The sequence below is a fragment of the Rhinolophus hipposideros genome (genome assembly GCF_964194185.1).
Source record: "Rhinolophus hipposideros genome assembly, chromosome: 10".
In the NCBI taxonomy this organism is placed as follows: domain Eukaryota; kingdom Metazoa; phylum Chordata; class Mammalia; order Chiroptera; family Rhinolophidae; genus Rhinolophus; species Rhinolophus hipposideros.
In genome coordinates this window covers 75,258,419-75,271,822 of record NC_138056.1, presented here as the reverse complement: position 1 = coordinate 75,271,822, position 13,404 = coordinate 75,258,419, and the positions used below count along the sequence as shown (strand labels likewise).

The following is a 13,404-nucleotide window of genomic DNA, read 5'->3' as shown; positions in this document are numbered from 1 at the left end:
ATAGACCATGGAGTGCTTTTATTTCTGTGTTCTATCATAAATTGAAGTTGGCATACAGTTCTTAAATTTTCATTTGTCATAAGGAGTTGATAAGCATTTAATAATAATAACAACAGCTATTGTTGCTTCTACTCCTACCACCAACACTACCATTACCATGATCATCACCACCTATTCTTTTTTTTTTTTGGTGCATATCTCATAGTGATTTTTTTAAAATAGAGATATAATTGACATATAACATTATGCGTATATTAGTTTAAAGTATACAACAATATAATTATTTGATAATGTAAATATTGTGAAGCAACACCACAGTAAGTCTGGTTTAAAACCATCACCACACCACACAGTTATGTTGTTTTTTTCCCTTCTGATGAGAACTTTTAAGATCTCTCTTAGCAACTTTTAAATATACAATACAGTATTATTAACTATAGTGACTATGCTGTACCTTACATTCCCAGGACTTACTTATTTTATAACTGGAAGTTTGTACCTATTGACCACCTTCACCTATTTTGCTCAGCCCCCAAACCCCACCTCTGGCAATCACCAATCTGTTTTCTTTATCTGTAAGTTGTTTTTGTTTGTTTGTTTGTTTTTAGGATTCCACACATAAGTGAGGTCATATAGTACTTGTCTTCTCTGTCTGACTTACTTTACTTAGCATAGTTCCCTTAAGGTCCATCTATGTTGTCACAAACGTCAGGATTCATCCTTTTTATCTAACAAGTAAATAAAAATAAAATCCCCCCCCAAATTTTTTAAGCTAAAATGTTTCATGATCTCTGTAGCCTTATCACATACAAAGTAAAACTTAATTTTACTGAAGTGGTTTGTAATGACTTTGAGAGTCCTTTTTTGGATGTTGGTGGATTTCACTTTACAGTTCCTGCAAACAAATGAAGCTACACTGTTATAAATGAAAGCTGAAAGTAAGTCCTCTCAGTGCAAACACATAAGAGTGATTGTATTATCTCATTGGCATTTAAACTTAGCATTTATAATACATATTGAATATTCAGTAGTGGCTAAAGTGTCCTCACTTTAGCTTCTTTGCTTTTTCAAGCTCAATTTTTCTGTTATGCAGTGTTTATTTTGCTCTCTATTCTGCTATTTGGCAGTGTGTTTAGACTATTAAACTAAAAGATGCTTCTCTTTTTATTTTACATTTCACTTGAGCTTAGCCAGATAAAACAGTTCAAAATCATCTGTATTTGGGGATGAAGAGGAAAAGATTGCAAAATCTGTTCATTGAGTACCTGGGACCTAGTTTTGTAAAGCAGAAGTATTTGAAAGGTAGATTTGCTGGCATATACTATAGAGTAGATTTGTTTTATTGTTTTGTTTTTTTCTTAAATTTTAATCTGTTCTAATTTTGCTTGTTTCATATACAGAATACTAGAATTAAGTTCCTAGTTATATACCCTACATATGTACATGGTACATGATCAAGTAGGAAAGTTTTCACGCCAGAAATAGCAAATGGTGCTCTACGTGTCCCATCCTCTCTCGGAAGCAATGAGAAATAAGTTCCTTTTGGTTCCAGTGCTTTTAGCTCCTGTATAAACTACTTGCCGAGCCACTCCTCTGCCATAAGGTACCACTCATCTTCATGTTTCAATGTGTGAGATTTTCTTCTCTCATGACAAGAATATTGAGGCCAATACTTGAGAAAATTGCTTCTCTGCAGGACCAGGGGCAGAGCATATTTAGTCATTTTCAAATGGGAGGTCTTGTGTCCTATATGCTGTTTCCAAGGTGTGTTGCTGCCATTGTATCCTTCCTTTGAGTTTCACAAGATTCCAGTTCTCAAGAAATTTAGCAAATGGATTCGCTCCTGTTTTTTGGGTTTTTTTCCCCCTATCAAGGATGGGAAATGGGTTTCTCACGGATTTTTATTTTAACTTTTCTTAAAGGATGGAAGCTAGGCTTATATGGCACAGGTAGGAGATTTAAAGGTCATTGACATTAGCCATTGGTCTCCAAGGTGTCCTAGACAAAATTTGTATTAGTTCTTCTGCCCTGGAAAAATATGACATACCAGCAAGCTTCTCTTCCAGCTACTTTTCAGCTTTAGCCAAGTATATTCGTATTTCTGGGAGTATCATCTTTTGTAGGGAGACAGAAAACTATATTTGTTTTATTAAAAATGTTCAAAATTCCTCTTCTCCCCTATCATGGACTGTTATCTCACCATGTGGTGGGATTCTATATTTGTAAATTCAGGGAAACTATGTAAACACATTTTTGACATTGCTGTATTTCTTTGTAAATTGTTTCAATCTTGTATACTTGCAATTGTGAATCTGTCCCCCCTTTTCCCCCACTTGTTCAAACATGGTTTCCCCCACTTGTTCAAACATGGCCACGATGAGGTATGTGGAATCACTTGTTTGCTATTTAAAATAAAAAAACAAACTCTTATTTTTTTTGGGTCCAGTGAAAACTTTAATGCAACTACAGAAGATTTATATTTGGCACGCTAAGGGAAACAGGTGGATTTCTCTCTATTCTGCTAAATTCTCGGCCATAAAATACTTTCTGCAGTTACAGTCACTGATGTCCTCTCAGTTTTTATCATTCTCTATGAATCCCATGTCCTTCTTCATATTATATTGCCTCTTGCCTATATACCGTTCAGGATTTCAAAAGGTTAATGATCTCAGCCTATGTCTAACCACTAAGGATTAGGATTAAGTTTCTCTTCTTTCTCAGAAGTGTTCCTAGTAGCAATATATTCTTCAATTTCCTGTTTAGCCAACGTGGAAATCTGTTTATTCCTTCATGTACTTTTCTGTTATGAATCTTATCTTTACTTGAGTAATAGAGTGATAGCTGTGTCTGGGGTTTTCATTCTATCATATTTTGGATATGTAAAGGTTTTATGAGGTCAGAATGTCTAGGGTTTTACGTTTGTTTGCTTTGGAACATTATCCTCATTCATGCCCCATGAGCTTTCTGGGAATTTGATCTTTATTGACTCTGCCATCTCAGAAAATAAAGAAAATAGGTAAAACCAAATAGAATAATTGGAAAAGGCTCCTCTGGAGCAAAACTCACGTGGCAGAGTGGTTCAGCAGTTGCAAGGCAGCATTACTAATTGTGAATCCTTAGTGAATTTTTTTTAAATCTTTTTTTTTTTAGTCTTTTAACAAGCTTTGTTTAGTTAAGCTACAGATACTTTAAATATGATACTGATAATGCTTTATTTGTGTTATGGAATGTTTTAAGGAAAATTTAATTTTCATAGAAAATGTGCATTTAATTTCGTAAATAAAAATTATTTTATTTAAAAAATTATACTCTCACATTACATACTTGTGAGATAATAGAAAAAAATATATATTGCTCCCGGCCCCAGGTTCGTTCTGGCACAGAACTCCTAAAGCCCTTATAATTTCCAAGTGATTTCCTAAGTGATAAGAGACTAGGAACATCGTTTGTTCTAATATTTTGCCTTTCACTCCAACTGCTAACTGAGTTCCTAACTCCCTTTGAATTTCCTGGGTAAGAGCAATGTTTTTTATTGTAATGAGATGGCTCCTGGTGGGCTTCTGGATGGGGGTTGGTTACCAGCAAGACCAATCAGTAATGGTTAGAAGCTTGGGTTTTTCAGCCCTGCCCCCTATTCTCCAGATCAGGGAGAGGGGCTGGAAATGGAGTTAATAAGTGATCATGCCAACATGATGAAGCCTCCATAAAAATCCCAACAATATAGGGTTTGGAGAGCTTCCCGGTTGGTGAACACACGTGGAGGTTCTGGGAGAGTGGTGTGCGCAGAGCCTACATGGAAGCTCTGTGCCCCATCCCACATACCTTGCCCAATATATCTGTGTGTTCATTGTATCCTGTATCATATCCTTTTGTAATAAACTGGTAAACAGTTAAGGAACGTGTTTCCAGATTAACTGGTGTCATGTTCATACTTCTCTTGTCAGTTCTAATTATTTGTTGAAACTGAGATTTCCCTATTTTGAAATCATCATTCTCTGTTGATAGGAGGGAATGTGTTTGAATTTCACATATATATATATATGTATTGTGTATTTATAAAACATGTTGAATATTAATTAGCCCAAAACTATAACCCCTAGGTGGGCAGAGAACATGTCTCTTATTTAACATTACAGCCTTTGATGTCTCACACAATGATTAATAAATATTTGTCTAATGAATGAATTAGGGTCTAGTCTCAGAATATTTTCCTGTCAAGAGTTTTCATCCAGACAGTTTTTATTCCTTTAAGCCACAAATGACTTACTCTAATAAAATAATTCATAAATATGCTCATTTTTTCCTATGTGTAGACTTTAATGTCTATCAGAACATTGAAACCTGTCTGTATTGGTTTAAAAATGGGTTTTTATTCGAAACATTTCATTATGAAAATTTTCATACAGAAAAGTTGAAATAATTGTGTGGTAAATACCTACATACCTACCACCTGGATTCTACACTTAATATTTTAACATATATGCTTGATCAAATATCTATCCATCTATCAGTCCTCTATAGGACTTCTTTTGTTTAAACATTTCTTCTTTTGTTTAAACATTATCTTCTTTTGTTTAAACATTTCAGGGAAGTTGCAGTACACTTACGCCCAAAACTTCAGAATTCATCTACCATGTTTATAAATAGAATGCTTTGGGACTATGGCTATTTAAAATTATATGCAATCATTTGGAACAGATAATTGTTGGAAAATTAAATTCTATCATCCTACTTTATTTTTAGTAGTTAGGTTAGAAGGTCAGATGAGAAAAGGAAACACCAGGTTAGATCTGTATAATTCTTTGTAATTTACAAAGAATATTCATATGCATTATCTAGTTTGATGTAATATTATTATTAATAATAGTAGCTAAGTTATTAAATTCTTACTTTGTGCCAGGTACTATGCTAAGTTTACCTTTAATGAAGGTACTATGCTAAATTCTGTTCACCGTCTGATACTTGGTTGTCATATTTATTTTTCAAATGGGTTGATTTGTTCACTTAAAAAACAGAAGTTTTTTCTCAATGACACAGACAATAGTTTAGTGGTTACCAGAGGGTAAGGTACTATGCTAAATTCTGTTCACCGTCTGATACTTGGTTGTCATATTTATTTTTCAAATGGGTTGATTTGTTCACTTAAAAAACAGAAGTTTTTTCTCATAGACACAGACAATAGTTTAGTGGTTACCAGAGGGTAAGGGGTGGGGGGGAGATGAGGGTAAGGAGGATTGAATATATGGTGATGGAAGGAGAACTGACTCTGGGTGGTGAACACACAATGGGATTTATAGATGATGTAATACAGAATTGTACACCTGAAATCTATGTAATTTCATTAACAATTGTCACCCCAATAAATTAAAAAACAAAACAAAAAAACAACAGCAGTTTTTTAAGCTCTGTGGCATGCTTTTTAAATTCACATTTGTCAGCTGCTGCTATGTTTAGACTGAATTCTTTTGGTGTTTGGGTTTCTGAGGACAAAAACATTTTCTTGGATTTTATATCTTTTTTTTGGGGGGGGGGTTTATATCTTTATAGATTACTATTCATAATAATAATTTGAGCACAACTTGGGAAGAGTGACTGAAAATGTTCCTGTGTTCTTTGATTATCTCTTATAGATTAGCCTCTAGTATCCAAAATATTGCATGACTTTAAAGGTAAAATGGATTATCTGAGAATCTGCATCTAATGATTATTTTCCCTTGGGTTATTAATTAATATTCTATTAATGGCTACTATTTTTTGTATTGACTATGTGCCAGATACTGTGATTTATATCATTGTATATTTAATTCACAAAGAACTCTGTAAGGGTTGAGGAAACTGAGACACAGGGATTATTAAGTGGCTTGTCCTAGGTCACATGGTTAGTAAATGGAAGAGCCAGGACATGAATGTTTCAGCTCCAAAGTCCTCGCATTCGATTACTACCCTAGTGTTTGGCGTACTATGTATGATCCTCAGACCACCTGCATCATAATTTTCTGGGGTGATTGTTAGAAAAGCAGATTTTTGAGCCTCACCCTAAACCTGCTGAGTCTCTGTGGATGAAGTGTGTCTTTTAGTCACTCAGTTGAGTTTTATGTGCACCAAAGTTTGAGAACCACTGTGCTATGCTGTTCTGTAAGCATTATCATGTTTTAATGTCTATTAGCCTAGAAAGACACGGAGAAATCAAGGAATCATTCTTATTCGTGGAATGCATGACATCTTGGATTAATCTTTATGCTTTTTGTCTTTACTTCAAGATTGTCATGGATTTTAAGCACCCAGATGGTGTCACAGTGCCGGTTTTGTTGCCTCGTCGGAGTTTGCTGGTGATGACAGGAGAATCTAGATACCTTTGGACCCATGGGTATGTATTGACATGACCTTGATGACTAGATGGCTTTGGCTTTGTCAGAGCTCTCATTCTTTCCTTTGTGCGCCACTAGAACCATGCCCCATGCCTACACATTGAGGCTCTGGGTTTAAACCCCCAGGGACATCTATGACGTTTTAAAAAATAGTAACCTTTTATTTTGAAAAAAATTCAAATTTAAAGAAAAGTTGCAAGCATAGTACAGTGAACTCCCTTCACCTTTTACCTAGATTTACCAATTATGAACACTTTGCCATGTGTTTTATTTGTCTCTCACATGTTGTTATTTTTGCTGAATCATATCAGTATCAGTTGCAGACATCATGACCCTTTACTCTTACATGCTTCATTGCATATTTCCTAAGACCAAGGACACTCTCCATTGGCGGTTGGTGAACTACGTCTGTGGGCCAAATTCAGCCCTTAGTCTGTTGTTATACAGCTCTTGAGCTAATAAGGGTTTTTACATTTTTAAAGGGTTGTAAAGAACAAAAACAACAAAGAATATGCAACAGAGACTGTACATGGCCCTCTACTCCTAAAATATTTAGGAGTGAAATATTTACTCCTAAAATATTTATAGTTTGCCAACCCCTGTTCTGTAAAACTGCAGTGCAATCTTCAAATTCAGGAAATTTGATGATAAAATACTCACATCATATTCTTGTACAATCAATCTTTAAGTTTTACTAGTGGTACTTTATAGTGCTGTCACAGAAAAACCAGAGCCTGCCCGTAGTTAAAGCAGCAAAACCAGATTTTACTCAGGAACTATTGCCAATAGGGGAAAAGAGACCTGAGAACAGAACTGGGCTCAATTTCAAATACACTAAGGAAATGTGGGCATTTATAGCTAAGGAGCCTGGGCTTGGGGATGGGGCTTGGTGGATGGCAAATAACTAAGAGGAAACCTCAGTGGTAAAGGGGAATTCTGGCTAAATCAACCATAGGAATCTTGCTGAAGGAAGGCCAGGGCGATCAGTTAGTGGGGGATAGTGGGGAATGAAGAGTTTTATCAGCTGTCAAGGAGGATCAGATATGAAGGGTGGGGGATTCTGGCTAAACTGACTTAGCAGGATTCTTGTTAAAATTGGGCTCCTGGAGGACATGCCCAAGTATGAGACCGAGTCAGGCTCACAGGAGTCTGACCAAACTTCGGCCAAGCAGAGAGTCTCTGTCAGTACTTCATGGTTGGCTTTCCTTCTGATCTAGGATTCTGTCCATGATCCCTCATCACCTTTACTTGTCAGTTCTCTTTATCTTTTTTGTTTGTTTGTTTATTGGGGTGATAATCGTTAGTAAAGTTACATAGATTTCAGGTGTACACAGAATTGTACACCTGAAATCTTTAGTCTTCTTTACTTTGAAACAGTTCCTCAGCTTTTCTTTGTCTTTCATGACATTGATACTTTTAAGGAGGCCAGTTGTTTTTTAGAATGTCCCTCAATTTGAGTTTATTGAATTAAATTTATCTGAAAGAAGTGGGTTATGCACTTTTGGCAAGAAGATATCTTTAGCCTTTTGAGAAGGAAGCATCCCACTGCCAAAATTTACATCTATTGTACAGAAAATACTGCTGAGTTCTGTACTTATCAATACTGTCCTGCTTAGAGATTTTAGCTGAGCTGTTTTTATAAGATTTCAAGGAAATGAACATGTAAATGAATTTGTAACCTGTCCTAAATGTGAGCCATAAAAACAGATGGCCTGATTTTGTGCTCCGAAACATAAATTTGCCTGAGTCTTTTTCATGGCCATTTAAAATATTTTTACTTACAGGAAATGAAAATGATGAATGATCCAGTGGTTTCCTGTTTTCCTAGGATTTTGAGAATATTCACATTTTGTTTTTGTAGGTTCAAGCATTTTTACTATTGGTAACATTTAGACTTAAGAGTAATGGTATTACAACAAAAACAAAATAAAAAAATTACTTTTCATAGGCCTATGTTATGAAAATATTTTAGTTTGTTCTGGGTAATGATGCAGATTAGTCCTCCTAAACACCGGTTTGATCACATTATCTTATTCAAAACATATTGTGCTGTTAAATGTTAAGAGTGATATCTCTTGAAGATTGACTTGCAGATATTTATTTTTAAACCTCTCTCTAGAATCAAAATTCTCTACAATAACTTCAGGGGGAAAAAAAGAAAAAAAACCTAAGTGTTATTTTTAAAGGCTCCTATTGATACCCATTGCCTGTAATGTGAGATATATATATATATATATATATATATATATATATATATATATATATATATATATATATATATATAGAGAGAGAGAGAGAGAGAGAGAGAGAGAGAGAGAGAGAGAGATAGGAAGAGAGCCAGGAGGGGAACTGTAGGGAAGGAGGGGGCTCAAACAGAAACAGGAATGGAGAGAAACTGACCAAACAAATCATATACCAGCTATGGAGGTGCTCACTGGAATCTCTAGATGGAAGGGGAAATAGATTGAAAAAAATCACATTTAATACACTTAGAAATACTCGTGTATACATAAACTATAGGAAATAAACCTTGATAAAAAATATTTTGATCTCTATGCTAAAAAAAGCACTAGAAAGCACTGTTGAGGGAAAGGAATTGAAAAAGGTTGATTAACACAGCCCTATAATATTAATTCCAAACACTTAATTTGATCTAGTAAAAGTTTACTCTTTGAGCCACCATGCCCTAAATCAAAGGTGGCAAACTGTAAGCATGTGGGATTAGATTCAGCAGCCAGGCTCTTTGGCTGGGGCAGTGATAGTCCGTCCGCATGGTACATTTTAAAAAATGGCCTGCATATAAAAATCAGGAGCTTTCACATAACATACTGAATTTTCATTTTCTTTTGAAAATTGAGAAGACCTGACCACACTGGGCCACAGTATCATTTGAGAGCATTATCAAGGCCGAGATTATCAATGGCTTCCCTCTGATGAGGCCTATATTTTCCAGTTCTCTGCAATTCCTACCACTTTCTATGACTCCCGGAACTAAGGCTGAGTATCACTTTAAAATAAATGAGTGTCATTTATTTCTGTGTGTGTACCATTGTTTTTATCTTACAATAGAGTTAAATGAAAATTAAATGTTTCTTGAACTCATGGCTGTATTAAAAGTAGGAAATGGAAAGCTAGAAAGAGCAAGAATGTGTTTTAAGAAAAATGGAAGAGAAGACTGTTTTTTTAAATGAAGACGATTCCTATGTGTTTAATGGCAAACTGTGTTCCGAACAAATCCATCTGCTTCACTCATTTATGGTTGTTTGGCCTTGGGAAGGCATTCTTTCAGGAGTATATGTGAATTATGTAGTTTTAAATTATTTCTGGAGCATTATTTTTGTGCCAGACATTATTCTAAAAGCTTTATACATATTAACTCATTTAACTCACACAGCCAGACTGGAAAGTTTCTTCTATAGTTTTGTCCCCATTTGTAAAAGGAATTGGAGCATAAAGAGGTTACATAACCTGTACAGAGTCACCAAACCATTAATTGGCAGAACCAAGATCAGAAGCCTGGCTTCAGGATCTGTGCTCTTAACCATAATGTTACAGCTAAACTTGTTTGCTCCCTTTTCTGCAACTTTTCACTATGCCTTCTACCCTTCACAGTCTTGTTAACTCTTAATGCAGTAAATTTCCTTTTCCTTTCCTTTTCCTTTTTTTTAAAGATACTATACAGCTCAACTTTTATTTCCTTCATGATTTATAAAGCTTTTCTGACTACATTAGCCTGAAATAATTTGTCGTGTATCTTAATTCCTAAAACACTGTATTGTCTTCTACTACCTCGCAATGCCTTTTCTATAGTATTGAACTATTATTTAACCTATAAAAATGTTTTTATCTTTTTATTTACTATTTTCCCAACTAGATGATAATTTGAGTGTGTGTGGGGGTAGGGGGAGGGGCCGGGGAAGAAGGTGTTCTGAGGTGTTTAAGGAATTCATTATTCTTAACATGAATTACCTGTTCCTACAAATCTGAGATTGGTGCCCAAAGCAGTTAAGTACAGCTTGACCTTTGCCTAAGATTTAACTCTAGGCAAGTGAAATAATTGACTTCTGAGAACTATAAAAGAGAACTACTTAGTCCCCAAGAAAGAAATTCGTTTACTAATAGGAGTTTCAAGATACTTATTGTTCTAAAATATGTGACTGTGACTTCGTTCAACACCATAGTTTTAAATCATTTTTAGCTATCAGACTAATAATTGTATAAATTCAAGCAGTGATTGTTTGCTTTTACTTCTAAAAAATTGCCTTTAGGGCAAGTTCTTTTAAAAGAGCCATTCTCACAATTTGTTTTATGAGGTCGGCCTTACCCTGACACCAAAACATGTCAAAGATATTATACACGTGATCTTAGCCAAAAGGCTGAGAAGCGATAAAGATATTATAAGAAAAGAAAATTACAAACCAGTATCTTTCAGAGATGAAAAAACTTCAACAAAATATTAGAAAATCCAAACTTACAATATATAGAAAAGAAAATACATTAAGGCCAAGTGGAGTTTACCCTAAGATTGCAAGATTGGTTTAACATTTGGAAACCAAACAATGTAATTCACCACATTAAGAGAACAAAAGAGAAAAAACTATATAATCATCTTGATTGATGCAAAGTGTTTTTGACAGAACTCAGCATCCGTTCATGATAGACACTTGGTAGACCAAAACAAAAAGGAGACTTCTTCAGTCTGATAAAGGGCACCTATGAAAAACCCACATCTAATGTCACCCACATCTAACGTAATATTGAATGCTTTTTACTAAGATATTGAAGTGGGCAGAGATGTCTGCTCTCACCACTTCTATTTAATACTATGTTGGATGTCTTAGCCAATATAAGTCAAGAGAAAAAGATAAAAATTATACATATTTGAAAGGAAGAAGTAAAACTCTTTATGATTGTGGATATAGAAAATCCTAGGAAATCTATAACACAAGTGCTAAACTAATAAGTGAATATAGCAAGGTTGTAGCATATAAGGTCAATATTCAAAAATTAATTTTTGGGGGGCAGCCCATTAGCTCAGTTGGTTGGAGAGCAGTGCTCTTAACAATGAGGTTGCTGGTTTGATTCCCCTCGTGGGCCACACTGTGAGCTGCACCCTCCACAACTAGACTGAGACAACTACTTGACTTGGAGCTGATGGGTCCTGGAAAAGCACACTTAAAATTAATAATAGTTTTAAAAAAATTAATTTTTAGAAAATGAAATAAAACACTTGTTAAAATAGCATCAAGACCTATAAAATACTTATTTTCAGTACTCTGAATTAATTCGTTAATTAACTATGATGTGGTTTAAAAGCTTTCAGCCTGGGAATTCTGATTTTCATTTTTTATAAACTTTTAAATTTGTTTTAAGTGTGTTTTTCCAGGACCCATCAGCTCCAAGTTAGGTAGTTTCAATCGAGTTGTGGAGGGCGCAGCTCACAGTGGCCCATGTGGGGATCAACCTGGCAACCTTATTGTTAGGAGCACCACGCTCTAACCAACTGAGCTAACCGGCTGCCCGTTATTTTTTGTTTGTTTTTAAATTGAGATTTAATTCACACATATATAACATTGTATTAGTTTCAGATGCACAGCATCATGATTCTCTGTATGTATATATATTGTCAAATGATCATCACAATAAGTCCAGTTAACCCCCATCACTACATAGTTACAAGTATTGTTTTCTTATGATGAAAACTTTTAAGTCACTGTCTAGCAACATTCAAATATACAACACACTATTATTTAACTATAGTTACCATATGTACATTATATCTCTAGGACTTAACTTGTTATTTTATAACTGGAACTTGTACCTTTTGACCACTTTCTTCACCCATTTCACACACCTTCCCTGCCACAATTCCCCTGCCTACCCTACAACTATGAGTCTGTTCTTTGTATCTATAACTTTGTTTTGTTTTTGTTTTACTGCCACATATAAGTGAGACCATACAGTATTTATCTTTCTCTGTCTGACTTACTTCATTTAGCATGATGCCCTTAAGGTCCATCCATATTATTACAAATGGCAGGATTTCCTTTTGTTTTTAATGGCTGAATAATCTTCCATTTTGTGTGTGTGTGTGTGTGTGTGTGTGTGTGTGTGTGTGTGTGTGTGAGACATACTCTTAATTTATTTATCCATCAATGGACCCTTAGGTGTTTCTCCATATCTTGGCTATTGTAAGTAATGCAGCAACAAACACGGGGAAGCATGTATCTTTTCAAGTTAGTGCTTTCATTTCCTTTGGATAAATACTCAGAAGTGGAATTGATAAATCATATGGTAGTTGTATTTTTAAGTTTCTGAGGAACCTCCATGGTTTTTCCAAAGTGGCTGCACCAATGTACATTCCCACCAACCGTGCACAAGGGTTCCCTTTTCTCTACATCCTCATCCACCCTTGTTTCTTGCCTTTTTGATGGTAACCATTCTAACAGGTATAAAGGAAATTTTTCAGCAGATGATACTGTATAGTCACGTGGAAATAAAACGAACCTTGATCTACCTCACTCCATTTGCAAAAATTAATATGAGGTAGATCATAAATTTAAGTGTAAAAGCAAAACCTCTAAGATGTCTAGAGGAAAATACGGAGGATATTTTTGTAAACTTGGGCTAGGCAAAGTTTTTTTAAAGAAAGATTTCAGAACACACTGTAAAAGAAAAAGACAAAGTGTCTACATCAGAATTAAAAACTTCTACTCATCAAAAGATACCGTTATGAAAATGAAGAGGCATACCATTTTCCACACCTTTTTTTTTTGTTTTTGTTTTTTTTTTGTTGAGAGCCCACTGGCCCATGTGGGAATCGAACTGGCAGCCTTCGGAGTTAGGAGCATGGAGCTCTAACCAACCGCCTGAGCCACCGGGCCAGCCCCATTTTCCACACCTTTAAAGTGGCTAAAATTAAAAGCTCAGACAATACCAAGTGTTGAGAATATAAAGCAGCCTGAAACTCTTACGTATTTCTAGTGAGAGTATAAAATCATCTGCAACCGCCTTGAAACCTGGTAGTTTCTTATCT

General features: G+C 35.2%; 1 protein-coding gene across 2 annotated transcripts in view; it reads left to right on the top strand.

The window, feature by feature from the left end:
* The window catches only part of ALKBH8 (alkB homolog 8, tRNA methyltransferase), a 53,374-nt gene that overhangs the window by 22,852 nt on the left and 17,118 nt on the right, over positions 1 to 13,404 (top strand). For both annotated transcript variants that reach the window (XM_081061759.1, XM_081061760.1), the window contains one exon: positions 6,261 to 6,367. In XM_081061759.1, coding sequence (XP_080917885.1) covers positions 6,261 to 6,367 — 107 coding nt within the window. The remainder of the gene's footprint in view (positions 1 to 6,260; positions 6,368 to 13,404) is intronic.